General features: G+C 43.6%; 1 protein-coding gene across 2 annotated transcripts in view; it reads left to right on the top strand.

Annotated features, from left to right (window-relative positions):
* Positions 1–24,035, top strand: part of FSTL4 (follistatin like 4) — a 238,856-nt gene that overhangs the window by 72,373 nt on the left and 142,448 nt on the right. For both annotated transcript variants that reach the window (XM_074839056.1, XM_074839055.1), the window contains exon 4: positions 2,061–2,309. In XM_074839056.1, coding sequence (XP_074695157.1) covers positions 2,061–2,309 — 249 coding nt within the window. The remainder of the gene's footprint in view (positions 1–2,060; positions 2,310–24,035) is intronic.

Genomic DNA, 24,035 nt, shown 5'->3' with positions numbered 1-24,035 from the left:
GCCAAGTGCCTGTTCAGGTGCAGGTCCTGCCACTGAGAGGAGGAGGAGGAAGAGGAGGAGGAGTATGCTTGACCGGGGCTTCCTCAAGCCCTCATCCTTCGTGCTGCTCTGATCTGCAGCAGACACTGTAAATGCAGATGGCCTTGGCAGTGAGGTCTCCTGGAGGTCATAAAATGTGCGTTCCTGAGGACATTTTGCAGAAATTCTGGAACAATTAGTAAAGTAAATAAAGAATATTCAGATATTCCTTCCAGGGACTGTACTTTTTGCACTGCTCAGAGATGCTTTGACCTTCTAGTTTATTACAAGTCAGGAAAAGTCAATATTTCTTAGCTTGCCAAGTTGGAGGAATTTTAATGAGTTATTGAGTCAAATAGTTAATCCTCCAATAACAGATCTTTTTCCCTTTCAGATTTACAGTGATAAAAACAAAGGCTTAACGAGGACCAAGAAAAATGGTGGTTTTGTAGAGACTTTCGCTTGTCTTTGTGCACACGCTTTAACCCCTTGATCACTAGTAGATGAAATGTAGCTTCAGCACTGGGGCATTTCATATTGGCATAAAATGCTGGGCAGGCACGGGCCATGTTGATGTTAGCAAGGACTTTAGCATGATCAAAAAGGATTGATAGATTGAAGTAGCTAGTGCTGATGCTCCTCACATCTCCATTACATGTGATGGAGGGGTCTTTGGATGGGATCCAGTCTGCTCTCCTAGGCTGAACTGTTCTGCTACGTGAAAAATCTTTGAAGGGAAGAGCCCTGGGTGTGTTTTGGAGGATGTTGCGGTGCTACAGTTGCTGCAGGATTTGTCTCGTTGGATGCTGGAGCACATCTGGAGCGCTTCCACTTGAGCTTCCTCTGAAAGCTAGTGCACACCAAAACCTCGCCAAGAGCCAAACCTACACGTGGTAAACGTAGACAACAGGGATTTGCTTCAAAACTCTCTTGCTGGTCCTGACCGAGTCACTAGCGTGGGTGCAGCTGGCGGCTGCGGCTCTTGGAAGGCTGTGCAAGGCTGGCAGCAGGTTGTGCACTGTGAAATGTTTATTCCTGCTTCAATTATGCCTTTTGCAGCATCCCTTTGTAATTCTCAACTTTGTGTTCTCCAATTAGCATAGAATAATCTAATTTCCTGCAACTCTCTTCGTTGAGTATAACGCTAATTATTGCTCTGAGTAGTGGCTTGTTTGGAAGTACCCTGTCCTGTATGAATTATAGCAATGTTCTGTTGTAAGCCTTTAAGCGGGGAAACTTCAGAAGTAGAAAATGTTATAGCACAAGGGCAACTTCCTTAGCCTTTTAATAGTATCAAACAGCAGATAGTACAGTAATGTTCAGAACATTATATTCAATGAATTCGTAAAAGTAGCAGAAAGCTATTTTTCATTATATGTCATTATTCAGAGTGTAGGAATAGATACTGACGGTCGCTTTTATAGCGAGAAGCATCTTTCCGTAATATTCACTTCAGTGATAGTCTTTCTTGCGGGTTATTTTTTTCAAAGCTCTCAGCAATTGTCTGTCTGAGCTTTCACGGAAGCTGGTGTGAATTTTAGCCTTGGGGATGTTCTGCTTCTGGCTCCCAGGGTGGGAGTTAGGTTCTGAATACAGGCACCGGTACAGAAGCTCTGTGCTGGCACTTAGGGCACTCTGCTGCCCAAAAATGAAGCTCCTTGTGGGTTTTGTGGCTGGAGGAGTGTAGGTTTTCAGAATTACTCTCTGAATGTAGCTCATGGCCAAAGTTTGGGCACTGAAATACTCGCACTGGATTTTATTCCAGGGTCTAGTTTCGCAAAGGGCTAAAAGAACGAGCAGTCACATGTCCATCCTTTCAGTAAAGCATTTTCAGCACACGCTTAATGTTGTGATGAGTGAGAGCTGGAGGACTGGGAGCACAGATGTGGAGACACTCCTCAAACTGCTGCTGTTCCAAGGGGTGCACTTTTCGCCCCCGAAACCTCGTAGCTCCTGCTCCTGTAATGGTTGTGCTGCTACAACAGACGAGGATGGCCTGTTAGGCAAATGTTGCTCACGCTGCTGTTTTCTGCTCTTCCCAGTGCTTTACGGGCAGGATGGGCTGCACGCGTCGTGTGAGAAGAAGTATTGTGGCCGGGGGAGCAAGTGTGTTGTCAACAAGGACACCAACCAGCCTGAGTGCAAATGTGTAGAAGAGTGCAAGTCCAGCTACATGCCCGTGTGTGGATCTGATGGCAAATTTTATGAAAATCATTGTCAACTGCATCAAGCCTCCTGTCTGCAGAGGAAGAAAATCTACATTATCCACAGCAAGGACTGTTTCTTCAAAGGTAGGGCGTCATTAAAAATAAATACTTTTGTAGAACTTTCATCATTCATTTTACCGTAATCCTGCTAAATGGCCCAATGGTATGTTTTATTTCTAAGAGATAAATTTTTCAAGGATGATTTATTCTAGGACACTATAGAACATAACACAATGTTTTATGCAGCTATCAAGCCCCTGAGTGTCATCACCACTGAAAATGTAATCAAACTGGAAACTGGTAAATAATTAACATCACTGTATGCATTGTGTGCACTGTAGTTGTGCTGCTCAGTACTTTCAACCGCCAGTGTAATAACATTTTACAATCCAATTCATTTGGTAAGGCTTTGAACAAGACAAAGATGTTAAGAAAAAGTATATGGTATTACAAAAAGGTTGTTGCAGAAATGAGAAACAAAAACCTACTTAGGCAAATGACATGGGCAAAGGAAAGGAGCTGTTTAGATGAAATAAGAGGAGCGGGAAGTGTAACGCCAGAAGGGAGTTTTAAATAATTTTAAAGACAGTTCTGGTTACCAGTAGGGTGCATACATCTTCAGCTGTTTTACTGGTTCAGTAGCAGATTTCATTATCATCATTATACCAAATCACCAAAGGGATGGAGTCCTGTGTATTTTCTGTTAATATTTTGTATGCCATGTACCATCCTGTCACAAATCAAGTGTGGCTGCAGTAGCAGGAGTGTGTGATAAAATGCCAGGGAGTGGAAGAAGTCATAAATTATTTTACTTCTAATGAGAGGTCTTATAAAGGCCTGAAAACTCATTGTCAAATATGACTTCATATACCTACAGAAAGATTTGAGCAGGTTGTTGCAAATATATCCAGTGACATTTACGTGATCAAATATGAAAATAATTCCTTTATCTTCAGCTCACTGGGCACTTGAGCCCCTGAGGAGCTTGGCTGTATACAGAGATATCCATCACAGGTTCTTGCTTACTAACATGATGCTAGAAGAGTCTATTTAAGAATCAGGAGCCCATTCAAAGAGTCTTATTAATATATCCTTGTGATACCCTTTGGAGATAGAAAAGCATTACTGTTCCTGTGCCTCAGAGGAGGCCCGGAGACTGAGACTAGCCCAAAATATTCCAGAGTTATCTAGGCACTCCTTTGCACAGCATTGCAAAGTCTGACTTAATTTGGAGGCCCGGCTGTGGGTGGGACAGAGGAGCTGGTCAGAAGATTGTCTCAGTGATCACCAGCTGAGCTGGGCTAGTTTGTCACAGGCACGCTCTAAATTTACCAAAGCAGGTAATTAGGTCTAGGATCAATAGACCTTGTATGGAATTAAGCATGGGAAGGGGTCACCTGAAGGCATATTTGGAGGGACAGCACATGAGCATGTCAAGGTGAAGAGGGACTTCTGCTTGTCACTTTAAAAAGGAGCATCTAAAAAGGACACTTGTGCCTTGCTCCTAGTGCTGGTGTTTCTGCCTCTGAGTATCAGGTTGGATCAGGGCACGGATCTGGGTGTGAAACTGCCTCCATCCCTGTGTAAGATGCAGATGGGATTGCAGCATGAGAAACTTCCCAAAGAAAGGGGAAATCTTAATTTCAGAGGTGCTCAGCAGCCCCCCCCCCCCCCAACCCCACTTGATGCAGGGGTTTTTCTTCCCCTGACTCCCCCAAAAAATGTCTTCACTTTTTTCATTCTTGTACATAGCCCACCTTTTTACAACGATGCTTCTGGCCTGGGTTTTTATTCATTCCTTATCGCATATAGTGTTAAAGAAAATGGGTTCTCATTGCAGTAATCAGTGCTCTGCAATGGCTGTATTATACCTAATGATACAATGTCACGCTTGAATACTTCCCCCGAACACACCATGAAATTATGTCAGAAAGAGTAGTTTTGTGTCCCAGTTTAAAGTAACCCTTAAACTCTTGCCATGGAGCACTGCTTAAATCTGCTTTTCATCAGAATAACAGCTTTATGAAAGGGAAGAAGGAAACAAACTCACTTCTCTTCCCACATGAATAAATAAAAAAGTACTTCACACTGCTGTCTGCAGAGATAAAATGCAGAAAAAAAGTTACCTTAAGGGGGAAGTAATCCCACAGAGTGCGACTCCGTAGGAATACTTGGCTTCAGCTCCTGTTTCTGCCGTGCGGTTCCTGAGTAACCTTCTGTGTAGTTTTTTATTGCTTAGTACTTTAGTGTCCTATTTCTAAAGCAGGAATGATCGTGTTTTCTTTTAAATAGAAACGTGTAGTAAGCAATTAAGTACAGGTTTATAAGCAACATGATAAATGTAATATAAAGAGTAAGACACTATGACTGGAGAAAAATCTTAAAGGATCAAAACGTGTTATTGCTTCAGCTGGATGTTGAGTGTAGATCTGTCAGTAGGCACGTGCTTTCTGTGTGTTTTCTATCAAGTAGATAGTTTAATTATTTGAGTACAGTTAGGCTGATGAGCGGGCTGCTTTTTTGTCCCAGTTGACTTGTTCAGTTAAGACTTAAGTCCCTGCGTAGAGCTGAGGGACACCACAGGTTGCATCTGTGTGCTCTGCCAGTTTACCCAGTTATCGATGACAAACTGGATGGCCTTAAAGTATGACAGAGATCAAATACTTCGATTCCACTCTGACTGAGCCAGGTCTGTCCACAGGAAACTGATAACAAAGCAAACAGCAAAGGTCTTGTTTTCACTTGTGTGTTTTGGGAAAGGATTTTTTGGTCTTCTAACATATTTATCACATGTGAAGTGCTTTGTAAATACTGGTGTTTAGCAAATATTCGTGTATAGCTAGAAGCATTGCTTGATTTGTGTTACCTCACTAGCATTTCGTTCTGTATTAGTATTAGGAAAAGCAGAAGAGAATTTGGCTCTGGGCAAATGACCAATTTCTCCTTTGCCCAGCCTAGAATGAAACAGCTCCTTGAAACCTGGAGAGTCCAAGAAGTTAAAACAACCTTGTGTGCCTTCAGACATCCAGATTTCCCCCACGACATTGTTTGAAATTAATGCATGTCTCTGTGAGAGAAGTCTGGAAAATCCCATAGACCTGCTGGCTGAGGGTGGGCCACGTGGAGACATCGGCTCTCTGGTGTTGGCAAATGTGGGTTGATTGCATCAGTGTTGTGTTTGTGGAAGATTTCGTGGAGGGTGTCAGTCCTTGGTGTGCAGACTTGGGGCTGAGCTGGTCACCATGCCCAAGGCTTGGGCTGGCGAATGGACACGATGTCCAAGGTGGGAGCTTGTGGAAATGTGGGTGAAGCAATGAGAAGTCCCAGCAGGAGAGATCTCCGCAGGCTTCATCCTGCACCCTCTGGTGCAACACAGATCCCCAGTGCTGCCATGCACAAAAATACAAATGCCATCCCTTTTTCTCAGTTGACAAAGTGAATGATAAATATGTGGAAAACTTCACTTAGGTGTTTGGAACCCAAAGGGAAATACCATAAAACAGAAGTCCTACATCCAGAGCTCTCAGGAGAAATGTCACTCCTACTTGTAACTGTTCAAATTCCTCTTGATCCAGTTGTCTTCACTGGTATGAAACAGGTTTTCCCATAGGAAGATGTTCCATTTAAGACTTCTCTACTATGTGATGGGGTTTTTTTGTTTTATATATTTTCACTCTTTTGTGAGTTTCCATAGTCATTTGATTTGTGTCAGTGATTTTGACTGGGTAACAAAATACATGAGAACAAAACGCCTCTTTGCCAAAGAGGAGAAGAAAGAAGTTTGTCTTCCCCAAAAGCACTCCCTCTACCCATGAAAACTGGAAAGATATCTGTGCTCATAATGACAATTGTCCCACAGATGTCCAAAATGAGCAGTTGGCCTGGATATGTTCTTATTTGAATAAATACCTCGGATAATGCAGCTATATTATTTTAGTGCAGTGATTTGGATGACACTTTGCTTTCACGTAGCAGTAGTCCCCTTTTTTCCACTTCTATTCATTTTTCTTTTCTTTTGACTTCTCACACTCACTAGGACTCTTCACTCCATTTTCTCTCATTATTTTTGGCCAGCGAAAGCTGCGCATACACCACTTAATACAGTTTTTCTTCCCTTACCTCCTTCCTTTCTCCAGAAACTTTGGAGCAATGCGCTTCTCCAGCAGTGTACATACTTTAGAGAAATTCTTACTGCTTAGAGCTATGCTTTTCCATTTTCAGGATTCAGGAGTAATTTCTACCCTTTTTTATTTCCCTCCCTGCTCTTTTCTGTGCGATCAACAATCCTAAAGCTCCCCTGCATCAGCCAAGCCCCTGCTAGAGGCAGGCAGCTGCGTTGCTTGCCCAAGCTCATTCCCTATTTTCTCCGGTTCTGACATCGTCCCTTTATCCAGGTGTGTTGTTTGTTTGTTTGTTTTTATAAAAAGCTCAGCTTTTCTTGCCAGGCTGTATAGCGGCTTTGTACTGCAGCTGGTCAGATTTAGTCTGTGCTCTGGCATGAAATCAGTCCAACTTAGTTGATGAAATTCTTGAACGTTCCATTATGTAAATGCACTGTACCTGTGCCTATTACTTTTTTTTTTGTCTATTCAGTCCAACTTCTACTCAAGCTCTAATTTTATGAGATCTGACAGAATTTTATTGTGGAGAGATGGGGTGCTATAAAAGCATGTTCATGTCTGGTATTCCAGTCCCGTTCTCCTCCCTCCTCCAGTCTCTCCCGAAATGTCAGTAGTAATTTTTTCAATAATTTAATCCCATTGCTTAAAATTATTTTTTTTCTTTTAAGCAAATACAAGGTCAATTCTTGCCTCATAATAAATCATATTTTTGTACAGATTTTGTACAGAATTTGGAAGGAAATCCCTGTGGAAAGCCCACCTGCCTTTCTCCTCTCCATTACACACACGGTGACCCTGCTGGGTTTGAGCCTTTTGCTGTTGCTGAGAACAACATTTCATGCCACAAACTTATATATAGTCTTCCAAAGTGTACGTGCCTGTGTGCTGGGGTGTGTGTTCGTGTACACGTACAAGTGTGTATGCACATCAAAAGAGTGAGAATAACTTGTTTTCTCATGGCATTTATGCACGTAGAGCAGGGAGGATGGAGCCTGGCTCTGCACGGGGGGAGAAGGAGAAACAAGGGGAAAAGCTGAAATGAGAGGTTCAGCCTGGATGTAAGGAGATGATTTCCCGTGAGGATGGTGGAGTGGTGGGAGAGGCTGCCCAGGTGCCTCCTCCATCTCTGGGGGCTTCCAGACCTGACTGGGAACAGCCCTGAGCAACCTGGTCTGACTCTGCCTCCTCCAACCCATATCATCCCATAATCTTACGTTTTCACGGTTTTAAATGGCATCTTTCATTTTCAGCTTCTCATCTATCTTTCCTCCAGTTCTCAGAAAGTTTCTTTCTAATTATGGAAAATGATAATCTCCTGCACATTGACAGAAAATTTTCTATGCTTGAATGTAAATAAATTACAAACTTGGAAAAAAAAACCCAAGCAGGCTAATAACTTGTGCAATGTATCACTGCAGTAATCTCGAGTAGATATGAATTCAGCCTCAGGTGGTGGTGGTTTATTTCCTCTGTACTTTATTTGTTGTCCATGTGTTAGTTCGGTGCTTTGTTACTTCCAGAAGTAATTTGTTCTAGAGAATAGCATTTCAAAACATCTCTGAGAAGGTGTTGAATGTTTTGCTCATTTAGTGCTTGCAAAACAGGCAAACCCGCTCCGTTGGATGGTTTGCAGACTGCAAAGAAATCTGCTCCATTTAACACTCGCTATCTTTCCAGCTGGAAAAAATCTGACTGTGAACTAATGGCAGATTTCCCAGCTGGCAATTAATATTTGCCGATTTAACTTTGCAGCATTGCTGACAGGCTGCTTCGGTGGCAGCGAGATGGGTCCAGAGCTGTTGGGAGACGTGCAGTTAATCCCTCTGGGGAGGAGGCTGGGGTCTTTTATGTGTAGGTCTGGCCTATAATGATCATTTCTGTGTCCAATGTAAATATATTCGGAGCTTGAAACGTTATAAAGAGATATAAGTGCTATATATAATGGAAGTATGTGTTTGCTCTTAGAACTGATACAGTTCTCGCTATACTGAATAATTCAGGACTCTGAATACCAGAGGGATTCCTTACTATTCCCATGTTGATTTTTCAGCTCCCTCCACTGAGTCTTTTGGGGAGGGATCAATTTTACCTGGCTTTTCAGGCTGAATCCTCTTAAATGTGATTGACAGCCTAACTCCTTATAAACAGACTGCATCAATCTTTGGGGTAAATTATGGAAATTCCATTGATTTATGTGAGGGTGTGAACATGAGACAGTCTGCTCCTAGCTTTGGTAATAGGAATTTTGTAGGAGAATGTCTAAGGTCTGTAAGAGTGTTTTCCATTTTAAAAGACCTTTGCTCACATTACTGAGACTCATGAAAGGGAAATCTTGGCCCTTTAAGTCAGTTGTGAAACTCTTCTTGATATAGATGGGCTTTTGTTGGAAATTAAATGCCAATAACAAGAGAGTATGGAAAGTTTAAGCATAAGAATCAAAATTAGCAAAGGTCCTAAAGAAGTCCCACAAAAAGACCCCAAAGAAGAAATGTATGAAAGAATTTAAAAAAAAAAAAAAAAAAAAAAGACTCTTTGAGACCTAGTACATATTAGTAATAGTAAGCCTTTGCTGAGGACCTCACAGCCATAACGGGAGTCCTACAGGTTCAAAGGAAAGTGGGCCTGGAGCACTGTGATGGACCCTAAATTTCACATAGACAGTCAAAAGGTGAATTATGTCACGGTAATTCCTCGCAGCGGTGCCGTTATCTGCTCCTGCTTCGCCAAAACCAAATCTCTCTTTCCCTGATGCTGTGACTCTACATCGACTGGTGACAGATTTCAGATACGGTCAGTAAAGCTGAAATGGGGAAAAACGTACCATGGATGACGCTAGTGGAAAAAGTGGTGTTATCTAAAGTGATCCCTATCCAGCATTCCTGGTGTTTTTATAGCTCCAATTTGAGGCAATGGCCATTTGGGGAGCGCAGGAGTAACTGTGATGTGGTCTTTTGTTTTTAATATGAAATTGTGTAAAGTTTGGTTTTTACAACGGTCATGACTGGGGCCCCTGTTGAACAGTTTTACTCGGTGACTGTTATCTGTTTCATCTTATTTAAAGCCCAATCTATTAATCTCCAGTTGCCAGTCTTGATCTGTATGGCCGTAATATCTCCCATAAAACCAACTTCATATTATGTATCAACTAGTGAACAAAGGAATTAGAGGGTATTTCAGCAGCAGAATTAACATCTTTTAAAAAAATAAATAAAGCCAGAATTCTTCTTTGTAATTTCTTTCCCCCTTGTAATTTAGGGTGTACTGATAGAACTGCAGTTACTGAAGGCCACAGTTAAGGAAATGTGCAGCCCGTCCACCTTGCTGGAGGACCGTGCCAGCGTTGAGTGCTGTTTGAGAATCCTTCCTCTGCGTGAACATAAAGGAGGGCATGAGAGGTGGTTAAGGAAGAGGTTTAAGGAACTGTTTACACATAGAAAATAGAAAAGCTCAGCCTAAAACACCATGGCATGGAGGAAGACAATGGTAGCATGAGGCAGTCTCAGTTTAAAGCATACAGAGTTGCAGCTTGATATTGTTGAGGGCAGAGAAAGGAGATGCAGCTGGTTCTTCTTTAGGGTGGCATCAGCTCAAAGCCCAGCGCCGGTAAACCTTCACTGCAGCGATTTCAGGAAAGCTGAGAGGTGATAATGAAGCCGCTTTTGATGCGTATTCTTAGCAGTTGTGATGAAAGCAGAGGAAGAGGATGGAGGAGGATGGAGACTCAAAGGATGTGGGAAGAGACGCAGGGATGTGGCTTGCATTTAGGTTGGAGTTCCTACGCAAACTTTGGTACTGCTGCCTACAACAGTATGTCAGGGAATGTTTATCTTCCAATTTTGCCTATTTTTGTGTGCTGTTTGCATCTGGCACGTGCTTGTCGTGATTTGATGGCAGTCTGAACTCACTGCGTCCACCTCGTTTTTCTTCTCTGCGAATCAGGTTAATATTTACTGTATGTGAATTTGAGAGCTTAAACCATACTTAACTATTGAAGACCCCTATGTAGGAAACCTTAAAGAAAATTTCCTTTTGTGTTTTGTTGAATTTAATATTAGCTCTCACCATTCTATCAGCAATTTTCCAAACCACTCTAGATGGTGAATAAACTGAAGAAATTCCAGCGAAGTGGGGCACGATTAAAAAGTGACACATTTACAGAGCCTCTGCATTGCTGTTCATCCCTCATAGTCCTGAAAAGAGGTTGAATGCTCAAAAGTTTACCTGCTTTTTTTTCCCCAAATGTTGTTAGTCTAATAAAAGATCCTGCCTTTCCCTGTAAACCCTGTGCACATTTTAGTTCTTAGACCATCATGGTTGCGCCAACACTACTACAAGAACAACATTTTTTTTCTTTTTTCCCTTTGTCATTTCTTTTTCGAGTCTTCTGTCACTTTGGCAGTAATCTGGAGGATTTCTCATGTGTCAAATGTTATGAAAATACAATTGTGTCAAGCTATAAATTTCAGAATGCAATTTCCTGAGGAATGCTCGTGGGGAGGACTGTCCTTCAGCTGGGTGTCATTCGGGACATACACATGGACAGTGTTTGTGTAGCAAAATGCTGAGCTAACCAAGCTGCTGGCAAAGCACCTGCTGCTGCCTGCTGTCTCCCGTTGGCTCTGACTGGAGCTAATGGTAAAATTGGTGATCTGAGCATACCTGACTAATGGGAAGGATCGAACCTGATTCTGGATACTCTGTGGCTGCACTCAGCTTTGCATATGGGCTCCTACTCAATCCCCTAACGAAGGGATATTTAGATTAAAGCTTGATTCAATTGGATTTCTAGAGCTTGTATCAAAAGTGAATGGAATCAAATCTTACGGTTGGCCTCGGTGATCTTAAAGTTGTCTTCTCCAACCTAAATGTTTCTATTGAAGTGTCTACATCCATGGTTTCCCCAGTGGAAGGGAAGGATAGCATGTGCCATGTGCCACCCAAGTAACTTCAAGTGAACTAAACCAAATAACTGCATAAAAATAGAGAACGGATAGTTTTTTATACTTTCTTCACTGGCAGAGATCAAGAATTCCTATTGCTGTTTAATTTCAAGTGTTCTGTATTGAAAAACCTTCAAAGTTCAGTGCTAAACCACAGTAATTGAACATTATTGGAACGCTCTTTAAGTGCTTCTGCCTAGAAGAGGATCAGGTGGAACTCAGGATGCTGGTTCAAGAGAGAAGGAATTTATATATTTGCAAAATGTCACCTATGGAGAGTACATCTTCCTCTTTGGGGTCACAAGGAAATGAAGCTGTAAAATACTTCTCTGTGCTGGGAGGTTTATGTGAGAGCAGGAGGAGGAGGGAGCCTGGAGTTGGCTTGGTGAGGAGCAAGTGCCAAGCCCAGACCTCAGAGCGTGGAGGTACGTGTGGAAGTTGCACACAGATCAGTTCAGGTGCACAACGTGCCTAATTCAGTTGCACGTAAAGAATATCCTATATTGTGATTTTCTCCTAAGTTGGGGTTTCTCCCCAGGGCTGCTTGCCTTTCCCGGCAGCCACTGCAGTTCTGCAGGAGACCAAGTCCCGGTTTGGCCTGAAATTGCTGCTGAAAAAAAGGCCAGGTATTTTGAACACATTTCCTGTGAGCCATTGTTAGACTAAAAATTAAAACCATGAATGTTTTCTTTTCCGCTAGTAAAAAATGCTGGGAATATTCCCTAAAAATTTGGGTTCTTTCAGAATTAGATATGTTGGCTAATGGAATCGGGAGCTGAGCTCTTCAACACTCATGACACTTGTGAAGTTGCATCATTTCTCTAAAATTATATAAATTGTATTTAGAGAAAAATTACTGATTTATTTAAGGGCCTCACAAGTCACCTTTTAAGAGGAAACGTGCAGTTTGGTGCAGCTGACTCTCCATGGGACACCTCCAGCTCTGTGCTGAGACAGAAGCCAGGGAAAACCTTAATTAAAAAAAAAAAAAAAGAACCAAACAACAAACCCTGAGAGAGACCAAGAGATTGCTTTAAAAGAAAACTGTAAAGGTTAAAAGGTAGAGATGAGTGTTAAAGATTAAGATGATTAGACTGTGGTAAAGGATGCTGGAAACTGAATGGAGGAAAACAAATGTATAGAATAAATATTAGGGCTAGGGGAGACTTGGGCAAGGAGATTTAGAAGTGCTTTAAAGGTGAAAAGGATTGACACTTGAGAATAGCTGATTGAAAGCTATTCAGCACAAATGCTAATTTTTCTGGGTGCTCTATAAAAATCCACGGAGCAAATTGAAATTCTGGGTGCTGGGGAATACCAACAGGCCGGGATGCTGCGGATTCAATTAAGTGGCTGCAAGGAAAAAAAGCCAGTGCAGCTTCCAGCAGCCTCCGCTCCCTTCCTGCCTCTCTGCTCTAGGATTTAACAGACACTTTTTGCTCATATGCTCGAGAGGGCTGAATCCTACTGGAGGTGTTGTGAAGTTGGAGGAATACTGTTTAAAATAAGCACTCTGCCAGAGCTTTGCAGCACGAGGTACTGATAAAGCCCTTTGTAATTCCCTGCTTGCTTTTGCATATTGTATTGGAGCCGTATTCTTGTTGGAGGCGCATGAAGTGCCAGTGGTGAGGTTATCTGCCTTCCCTCGCCCACGTGAAATGAAACTATTCCCACGAACGTTAAAGCTTGACATAGTGAGCTAATGGACGATCTGCAGATTTGGTCTATCTGCTGGTGACTTGAAGGCTCTTTGAATAGAAACTTTTTTTTTTTTTTTGTAAAAAGCTGAGTCACGGAGAGGAATTTCAATCATAAAGTGCACAGTTAATTAGAAGTGCAGCTGTGTTTGTGTAGGGATGGGTGCCCCATCCCTTCATCCAACACCAGTCTGGGTGGTCCCTGTGTGGTACAGGGTTGCAGCATCCAACCGTGGCTCATTGACTTGCAGGTACCGATCGCCTGGTTACCTCACGTGAATTAGCACCGACGCGGTTGTTGGCACCTTCCTGTGGGGTCTGCTCCACTGCTGGAGTGTACATGTAAATCCCATTACCTCTAATTGAGTGGGGATCAATCACAAATTAAGGAGTGAGAGGAAGGTTTCCAGGTGAGATTTAAATGGGAGGCTTTTACTGATAATATTTTGCATTTTCCATCAAGGTGTCCTAGAGTGCTTTACAAAGATTAATGGATTAGACCTCACAACACCCTTGCATGCCAGGAAAATAATAACCCACCTATTCTAGAGGAGGAATTTCAGTCTAGAAGAGAGCCAGTGACTTTCTCAAGGTCATAGAAATGACTGTCAGAGCTCTGGTTAAGTCATCCCAAGTCTAGACTCCCTGTCCCTATAAAATCCCCTGGCATGTGCTGTTTCTCCTGTAGATTTTGCAGGGGTGAAGGAGGGGAACAGACTGGCTGGGGCTACTGAACACCAAATCTCTGTGCCTAAGCCGTATGCAGCAGGTAGTGGTCAGTAGAGGGGTGATGGTGGCCCACAACACCTGTACGGGGGGAGTTGTGCTGTGCTCGGCCACAGGCCAGCGGAACCCATCCAACTTCGGCTCTCGCATAAAGACCTGCACCATGTTCAGATTTGGGGCTCTGGGAGGGAGAGGAAATATTGCAGCTTTGCAAATGCAATTGCAGCCTCCTTGTCTCGTAATGATCTTGCTGAACAAAACAATCCCCATGGTAATGAACGTGTGTGATGGAGGAAACCACAGCTCATTCCTCTTCTGCTCTTTCAGTTAAAAATTCAGCGAGGGAAAGAACTGCACAATGTGGAGTGAGAAACTTGCTCGCTTACAATTACATTTAAATTTAACCTTCGTAGTAAAAAGCCTATTGGCGTGACAAGTCCAAAGGCAGACACTTGTTTTCCTTTTGAGTGATGGTTGTTTTCACTGAAAACAGCCTGATGGGCTAAACAAAGGTTCACCTGTAAGAGGTTTGCTGTGTAAAATGCACGGGGTTTGTCTCTTCCCGCAATGACTGCAATCTCCTGTCAGGCTCTGTCAGAGTTTTCCTCTTCCCTCCTTGCTTGGTTTTTGTCTGCCACTGTGGCAATTGAGTTGAGGGTTTAGTGAATGCAGCTGTTGTTCAGGAATAATGCAAGGAATTCTAGTTTTTAAATAATTTCAGAGTAGTATCTGAAATTTTTGTGGGGTTTTACTTATTTATCCTGCTCAGAGGGTTGTGATCAAGATGTCAAAAAGCTCAAGGGAAAGAATTTGAGCGCATCCAAAAATATACACAGGGCTTTTGCTTTGCTGTTTGAGCTCAGGCAAAGCTTTGCCCCAGCAGCATCGTCACCTCTTCTGGCACAGCAGCTCACCAGGGAGGTTTTTTGGGCTGGAGTTTGGAGGTTTTGGTGCCTGGCGCTGCCGTGGTTCCTCTCTGCAGGGTTAGGGCACGTGCAAGGAGCCTGTGGGTGCAGGATGGTTCTGCGGTCCCTTCTCCAACACCAGCTGATCCCCTCACTGGTGCTTTTCCAGTGGAAACCACGATGCTGAACACCAGGCATTATTATAGGGTTTTTTTTTCATTAAATCTAGAGCAAGACAAATACAGTGAAAACATTTGCAGTGAATATTTAGTTGTATTTTTGTATGTAAGCACTTTGGCTGTACCCATGGCCCTTTAGTTTGCTATTCATGAATATTTTAGCAAATTGGTTTACTAACAGGAATGTTGCCAGGAAGCAAATGTTCCTGAATATTTGTAGAAAACTGGATTTAACTTTGTATTTGCAGTTACTTGCTGTGGAAGCCCCATCTCACAGCTCCTCTGGGAGGACCAGCATAGCCAATTAAAGCAAATCTTGTTTGGCAATGTGATTCTCAGAACCTGTCCATGAATAAACTCAATCAAAGACTGACAGACAGCTGGACCAGCTGTGGATAGTTACCCCTCACCGTAGCATCTGAGTGCCTTGCAGGTAGACTGGTAGCAATAGCAAAATCTCTTATGGGCTTGCAGGACCTCTGATATTTGTCCTTTTTTTGGATCAGAGCTGTGCTCTTCTGAGGGAAGTATTTAGAAATATTTTTGTTTGCATTGTCCCATGTAACGTGAAGGTTTTTGAAGGGTAACTGGTCTCTGGGTTCTGCTGCATTCCTCTGGCTTGAGCTGCAAAACAGGCTAAAAGAAAATTGCCACAGTGCTATTTTCATATGGCCAGTGTTCGAGTATTTATACTTGAATTCTAGAATATCAGGGGAAAAAAAAAAAATCAAGTGCTGTGAGTACCCACTCAGCTCAAGGACTGCAGGTGCTGGGAACTCACTGTGAACTGTGCAAAGGGCTGTGGCAGTGAGGGACTGCAGGGTGGGTGTTTCATGCTCAGGTCCTTCTGGGCAGGGGCTTTGGGGTGCTCCTGCATGGGGGGCAGAGATTTCTGTTCACTCAGCGTGGAGGACCATCACCATCCATGGTTTAAGCTCTACAGAAGCCTCACAGCGGTGCATGGCGAGGGAGCTCTTCCTTCCCGTGGGCTCAATACGTCGGTGCGTTGGCACTTGAGATGCCTGCTTGGGGGAAAGGGGATTGGAGTAAGGAATATTTACTATTTAGAGCATAAAATCCATGCTCTGAACTAGAGCCAAGTGGTTTTGTTCAGTTCATGCACTCTGACAAAAGCAGTTTGAGGGGCAGGTTCGTGCCAGTGCTGCGTGGCTGCTCCTGCTCTGCCGGGCTGGCATCCCCCTCCTGCCTTTGTCCTTTCCGTCCTGAGCACGGAGCAATCTGTGTTAACAAAACGTCAGGCTGCTGAAGCCCTTGATCGTCTGCGGGTTTCTGATGCTGGATGGTTTTCATGCAATTTGCTCATCTGGCCGGGACCTGGGGCGCGGGTGCGCAGCGGAGAAGTCACGCTTGCAGCGCTGCACCTCTCCAGCCAGGGCTTCCCGTTGCTTTCCCGTTTGTTCCATACAATGGTTATCATCAGACTTTATTCTTCACCCTCCTGTAGGCATTTGAGCTACGTGGCCGTTTTCTGGAGAAAATTATTTGTAAGAATACTCTCCCAGAAGCAGAAACTCAGGGGTCAACCTACCTAAACGCAGGCGGCGCAACTCAGATAGCATTTTGGACGAGCTCCGCATCCAATATGTACTTGAGATGCTCAGCACATCTGGAAAACATCTGTCTCAGACTCATAATTTGGCATTGTCATTCTTGGAGTCACTGTAAAACAGGGCCTTGTGGAAAATGTTTAATACTCCTGGACACATTGTGTTTTGTTTTAATGGTAAAATAGCTTGTTAGGTCCAAACAAACTGGCAGAAAATCTTGCTGAAGCTGTACAGTGTCGAGGAAGTAAAAGGCTATTAAGACAAAAACCTCAGCCCCTCTGAACCCATGAGATTTTGGCTGCATTTTTACTGGAACAGAACTGAAAGATAATGAAGGCGTTTTGTGGCCCCACACTGGCTTTCAGCTGGGTTTTATTTTACATAATGAGTTGGTGAAAATCAGAGTGCAGTTACTTTTGGGTTCTCTTTAGAAATGTGAACAGGTTGCAGGCTGCAGTTTTGAGCTCATCGGTTATAGCTAATTCCTTTGGCTCTTTTAAAACTGAAAGGCTTCGTTTTCCTTCGTCAGAGGCAGCGTGGGCACGGGCAGCGTGTGGGGCTGCTCCAGCCGCAGCGAGCTCGGGGCAGCCGTCGGAGCCCCGCTCCTCCCCAGCAGCTGCCCCCCAAGTGCATCCCTTTTCTGGCCTGATGGGATTTTTTGGCATATTTTTTTAAAGCCAGATTTTGCCACTTTCTTAAAGTAATGGCAGTTTACTAATGGACAGAAATTATTCAAAGGGTTTCTTTGTTGTCTTCTTTTATTGTTGGTTTTTTTTTTTTAATTACTATTTTCTGCATTGGGCTAAGGTGTTTTTCATCATGTTGTATGAACTGACAGTTTGGCTCTTTGTTTTTTTTCTTTTCAATCTGGTTGCAGAGCATGTGCTCTGGAGCAGAAGAGGCCACATTTATCTACTTAACAGTTCCTTGCACTCACCTTTTGTTTTTGCTTCAAAAAAGATGAAGAATTGGAGAAGTGTTTAAGAAATGCTTCGTTATCCTGTTTGATATTGTTATGGCTGTGAGAGGGAATTTAGTCTGTAATAGCTTCTCATCTGTACTGTCTTGTCTACACAACTGAAACTCTGGTAACCTAAACTCTAGGAAAGTAGTAAAGTAACTTATTCTTCCTGACATGAAAATATACAAAATACTAACAGTTATCCCAAAAGAACACTTGCCAGTGGGAACCTAACTTAAGAAAGGAGCAGCCTTGAATCCCCAAATCTTGTCTCTTTGCTCCTCGGAAAGGCTCCAGAAAAAGCCATCGTCCCCAATAAGGAGCTGGAGAACTCTGACATTTCGAAGCAATCAGGTAGAATTACTGCATCTCTAGATAACTTTAATCTATTTACTGACATTTCGTTCATATCATCTCTATAACATTCATTGGATCAGAAAACAGCCTAAAGCCACATCTGCAAAATGCTTCATGGAGTGTTTTGATCTGGGAACACAAAATTTTTGTATGTTTCCTATGCAATATTGTATTTCGTCGTCTTTTTTTTTTTTTTTTTAAACTTCTGTGGTTTTCCTCATTTATTTATTATTCTAATTTTCTCCTCCTTTTGGTCACCCAGTAAACATTTACATAGTTTTGGTGCCAGGCACTAGACTGCCAAGCTCTTTGAGGGGATTTTCTTAACCAAGCTCAGCCCGTTTATGGGATCTGCAGAGATCCTGACTTGGATATATTTTTTAGCCATATTTCAAACGTGTGGCTGTGTAGAGGGGCCTGTTGGTCAGGGTGCAGAGCTCAGAATGGAGCCATAGCTGCCAGGCAGGAATGAGAAACTGCAAATGTAAGTCTGGATAGAAAAATTGGTACAGGGTAAAGAAGAGCATCGTCAGAAGCAGCGCTGGGTCACTCAGGTTCTTCCTCAGCTGTATCCCGCAGTATAAAAAACCCACAGTGGCTTCACCCAAGTTTAGAAGCATACCTGATGGCAAAATATGTCTGCGACCCCTAAGTTAAAAGGAGATGTGAATAGGATTGTGAATATCTGTGGTTTTTTTAAAAAGGAAAAAATAGTTGAAATGCAGGGAGAGTATTTTGTAGGGGCATTGAAAATTATATTCAAACTCTATAGATGGCTGTAACTCGTGTCTTTTGGCAGTAGAAGGGATAATCTTTGTAGGCTGCAGTGGCTTTTGAATGATAGTTGAAAACCTTCTAAAAATTCTTGTTCTAAGGAAGGTAGAAAAAAAAACTTCGCTTAGTGTGTTGAAGGAAATACTTTAAACTGTTGTAAAAATAATGTTCTAACTTACAGTCTTGGACTGAATGAGCTTTTGAGTGAGTAGGTGTTTTCTAAAGCAGAGCCAAGTGAGGTTTATCCCTGTTGAGATGTATCAAATACTGAGTATAAACAGGAGATTTATCTATGAATTAGTTTCTATAAGTCCTGCGTTTATATGCTGCATGAAGTTCCGTGTGTTTCAAAGGTACATGTTAGCACCTGAATCTTTTTTTAAGGGTTTAAAAAAAGAATAACCACTTAGCATTGACATATATCTTCTGCTCTGAGATCAATGGTAAATAATGTGGAGTGAGGAAACTCCTGAGCACTTTGGAAGATGTTGGTCTTAATTTTTCTTTCATTATTGCATTTGACTTGGTTCTTGTTACAGTAGGAAAAAAAAACCCTGAATCACAGAATCACAGAATTGTCTAGGTTGGAAAAGACCTTGAAGAAGTTTCATAACAAAAAGCACAAAATACTGGCTATCGGTTTATTGCCATTATATTTCCACTGGCAGTTTACAGTTATCTTTGATGAGGAAGGCATGAGCTCAGTGATGAAAATTGCTTATTGTCCATAAAGGCTGCTTGTAGGAATTTAGCACCTGTAACAGGTAGAAACTGGAAGCTTTTTTCCCTCTGTGTTGTAGTACCATGAATTCTCCCCAAATTTTAATAGCAGCGAGGAGCTGTAAGGATGACGGATGACCAGAACACGTTTTTGTTGAGCCAGTGACACTCGCGTCGCAGCTCCCTGCTCACACTGACTCTATAAAAAGTCACTTTGCCACAGTCTTCCCTCAGTGCTGCTGATCGATACACCAAAAGGTGCAGATAAATGGAAAAATAGATTTTGTTAGCGTAAAACAGGGAGGAGAATTGACATGCCCTTTTTCTAGGCTGATTTATACTTTTCTGTATATTGTTTGTGCGATAAAGGATCTTCTCAGCTGTTTCACAGAATCACAGAATCAACTAGGTTGGAAAGGACCTTGAAGATCATCTAGTCCAACCATTAACCTAGCACTGCCAGTTCCCATCTACACCATATCTCTCAGCACCATGTTGACCCTACTCTTAAACACCTCCAGGGATGGGGACTCCACCACCTCCCTGGGCAATCCATTCCACTGCCTAATAACCCGTTCTGTAAAGAAATACTTCCTGACATCTAGTCTAAACCTTCCCTGGCGCAACTTGAGGCTATTCCCTCTTGTCCTATCACTTGTTACTTGGTTAAAGAGACTCATCCCCAGTTCTCTGCACCCTCCTTTCAGGGAGTTGCAGAGGGCCATGAGGTCTCCCCTCAGCCTCCTCTTCTGCAGACTAAACCCCCCCAGTTCCCTCAGCCGCTCCCCATCAGACCTGTGCTCCAGACCCTGCACCAGCTCCGTTGCCCTTCTCTGGACACGCTCGAGTCATTCAATGGCCTTTTTGGAGTGAGGGGCCCAAAACTGAACCCACTCATCGAGGGGCGGCCTCACCAGTGCCGAGTACAGGGGTGAGATCCCTTCCCTGTCCCTGCTGGCCACGCTAGTGCTGATACAAGCCAGGATGCCATTGGCCTTCTTGGCCACCTGGGCACACTGCTGGCTCATATTCAGCTGTCAATCAACACCCCCAGGTCCCTCTCTGACTGACAGCTCTCCAGCCACTCCTCCACAAGCCTGTAGCGCTGCTGGGGGTTGTTGTGGCCCAAGGGCAGCACCCTGCGTTTGGCCTTAGTGAAACTCCTACAGTTGGGCTCAGCCCATCGCTCCAGCTTGGCCAGGTCTCTCTGCAGAGCCTCCCTACCTTCGAGCAGATCAACACTCCCACCCAACTTGGTGTCATCTGCAAATTTACTGAGGGTGCACTCGATCCCCTTGTCTAGGTCATCAGTAAAGATGTTAAACAGGAGTGGCCCCAAAACCCAGCCCTGGGGGACACCACTCGTGACCGGCTGCCAACTGGATTTAACTCCATTCACCACAACTCTTTGGGCCCGGCCATCCAGCCAGTTTTTTACCCAGCAAAGCGTGTGCCCATCCAAGCCATGAGCAGCCACTTTCACCAGGAGAATGTTGTGGGAAAGGGTGTCAAAGGCTTTACTAAAGTCAAGGTAGACAACACCCACAGCCTTTCCCTCATCCAATAAGTGGGTCGCCCTGTCATAGGAGATCATGTTTGTCAAGCAGGACCTGCCTTTCATAAACCCATGCTGACTGGGCCTGATCATCTTGTTGTCCTGCAGAAGTTATGATTAATTGAGTATTTTAATTAGCTGCTAAATAGTTCCCTACTTGATTAATCTAATTACTTTATTATGCTTTCCTCATCCAAGGAGGAGCTTGTGTCAGTGCTGATTGCAGCCTCCCAAGTCTGCCTGTGCCACTAGAGAAAATCCACGGGAACGGGTTCTCCCTTATTTTTATTTTCAACTCTTTGTGTGGGTTTATGCACTACAATTTTTTGCTTTGTAAATCTATTTGCTGTATGCATCAACGTGAAAAAAGAGTTTTCCAGAGTCGAGCAGTGCGAGCCTTTGCACACTGCCTACCAACAAGCTTAAAAAAGGCTCTTCTGTGCAGATTTTTATCCACATTGTGCTCTGATGAAAGGCCTGAGGGCACCCAGGGACTTCTGTACCGTGACTGGTTTTCTGTGGATGCTATTCCCAGGTGTGGTGGGCAAATGCTCCGAACAGTCACCAGCACCAGGAGAGAGGGCAGAGTCTCCTTGCTTCTGCTGAACCAAGGAAATGCTGAGAAGATGCCATGCTTGGGTGGAAAACTAGTCAGGGGCTGGGGCAGGAGGAGCAGCTTGAGTAGCATTTGAAGATCTGCACCTTGTGCTCTTAGAAAATCACCCTTCACAGATAACCTTTCAGTTATTCTTGGTCTTAAAAAGACCTCGAGCTTCCCACAGGAGGAGTTTGAATGGCTGATCCAGGAGAAAGCGGTCTGTGTGAAATGGGGGGCTGGTGAATTGTGCAGTTTTGAGGATTGGATTGAGGGACATTGCAGAGGTGGTCTGTGAGCCCAAGGTCTTCCAGCAAACCACCACTAAACCCTGTGTCACCCTGCCCCTTTCCTGCAGCCTCCTCAAAACGGGCCATGTCCCATCCTCCGGCGGGTGATGCTGGGCAGAGATGTCCAGCTTGGGGCAAGCCTGGGATGAGTCTCTTGAACCAAGGAACAAGCGATAAGACAAGAGGGAATGGCCTCAAGCTGCACCAGGGCAGGGTCAGACTGGCTCTTAGGAAGGATTTCTTTGCAGAAGGGGTTGTTGGGCGTTGGAATGGGCTGCCCAGGGCAGGGGGGGAGTCCCCATCCCTGGAGGGGTTGAAGAGTCGGGTTGACCCAGCGCTGAGGGATCTGGTGGAGTTGGGAACGGTCAGTGTGAGGTTCATGGTTGGACTGGAGGAGCTTCAAGGTCTTTTCCAACCTGGATGGTTCTCTGATTCTGTGAAAGTGTCATCCCTGACCAGCCACAATCTCGGAGAATTTTGGTTGCACCTGGGGGATCCCACAGTGCAAAGCACTTAAGCTCACCTCTAGTTGTTAATATTACCATGCAGGCGAGGAAAAAAGTCTACAGAGAGCTCTCAGACAGGGAGGGCTGGGATTATAAAGCTTGTCTGGATATCTTCTGAGTATGAAAAATTAATTTAGATACTTACAGTCCTTCAGCTGAGCTCTGTTCAGTGCATTTTATGGTTTTATATATTGCGAAGTTCAGCAGCATGTGATGAAATCTGCAATAATAACAAAAAAGTTTCAGCTTCCCTCTAAACCTTACTTTTCACGTCCTGTCCCCTGCATTGCTGTTGTCCCACAGGGCACAAGGATGAGCCAGGTGAGGTGGTGTTGGCCAGGCTGTTTCCCAGACCATATGGTTGCCCTGTGGCCAACGCCTCTGTCCTGTGCTGCAGGTCCATCCTCGTCCCTGTCCCGACAGTGCTTTACCCTGGGGAATCCTGCCCTTCGCTACAGCCCTCTGCCAGCTCTGCTCATCCCTGTGCTTTGCACATTCTTGCACAATCAATCGTAACAAAATTCACTCTGAGAAGGTCGTGTTTTCGCTGTCAATCTGTCCCAAGAACATCATCTCTTTTATTTCTTCCTGTGTGTCTCTGCATATCCTGAGGCAACCTAGAAGATGCTTCCCATCGCCCTTGGCATGTCCTCGGTCACCTCTACGCATCTCCTCTGTTTCCATGCACTGCTGGAGACTGCACTGCTGTTTTTTTCTTGGAGCTGTTATAGTCCATCTTTCCAGATGGTCTTCCACTATTTTAATACTTTTTGTAACAAAAATGCCAAACTCTTTGAATTCTCTGCATTAGCATAGAAATTATTAAAGTAGCCCAGCATTGATCAATAACAGCTGATACAGGGCGGTCGTAGACACGCTGTAGTTAGCTATCACTGTTAGACAAAGGCTTTAATCCTTAACTAAACAGGGAACATTTGGAATTTACTGCTGGGAGACTGTATTCAGGTGAAGTACTGATGTTCAGAATTTCAATAAAGTATTAAATCCCTTTTAAGCCATAAAAAATGAAAAAGTTTATGAAGGAGAGTAACTCATACCTTTTAATTTCAGTTCCGTGAAGTAATTTCTCCTCAAAACACCACTGTAAATTAATACCTTGGTAATCAAGTCTGTCATTTTAAAAGAAAATAAAATTAAAATAATTAAAGAGCGTAAAATAAGATTCAAAATTTGTGGAAAAATGTAGTTTATAAAAAAAATTCTCGGCTCGGAGGATTTGAGTCGATGCAAAAAGGGATTCTCTGCATGAATAAACTGTAATAATTTTTAAATAATCGCTGTTAACACTTTTGGTGACTACCTAAGTACATGATGGCATATGGTATGTCAGCGTGAAGCGCTGATTTAGAGTTTGATATTATATACCAGTTTTCAAGCTGTTAGTTATAAACTAGAAGCAGCTTTATATAAGCAGACAGGTGGCAAATACTCAGCAGCTTGGCGGGCAGGTGGGATGCTGTGCGTGCTGCTCGCGATGGAAAACCTGTGCCCTCCCTGCTACCTCCTCGGCCTCTTTTCCCCATCTCCACATTTTTTCACCTTTTTTGCCACTGGATATTTCTCAGCATCCCGTGCTTTGGTGAGGAGCTGCGCTGTCCCCAGCCCCGCAGGGACTTTGAGGCGCCCTTGGCATTATTGCTGCTCTCGGGGCAGAAATGGAACTTTCCTTGGTTTTGGGGAGGGGGAGGAGAAGGAGGCCCAGTCTCCTGTTACGCCAATGCAAAAACTTTTAAAAAGATGCAGGTGAGGATTGCAAACCAACCCTGTAAATTTTTCTGCTCAAAAAGTGTCCTGTTTATTGTTGTAAAAAGCAAGCACTTTTTCCTCCGTGAGTTAGAAAGCTTGCACGCTCGAATAACCACATTTATGTATCTTTTGTGTAATTTCCATATGCG

The sequence above is a fragment of the Strix aluco genome, chromosome 13 (genome assembly GCF_031877795.1).
Source record: "Strix aluco isolate bStrAlu1 chromosome 13, bStrAlu1.hap1, whole genome shotgun sequence".
Lineage (NCBI taxonomy): Eukaryota > Metazoa > Chordata > Aves > Strigiformes > Strigidae > Strix > Strix aluco.
Note: the sequence above shows the minus strand (reverse complement) of the source record. Positions and strands in the feature narration are given on the sequence as shown.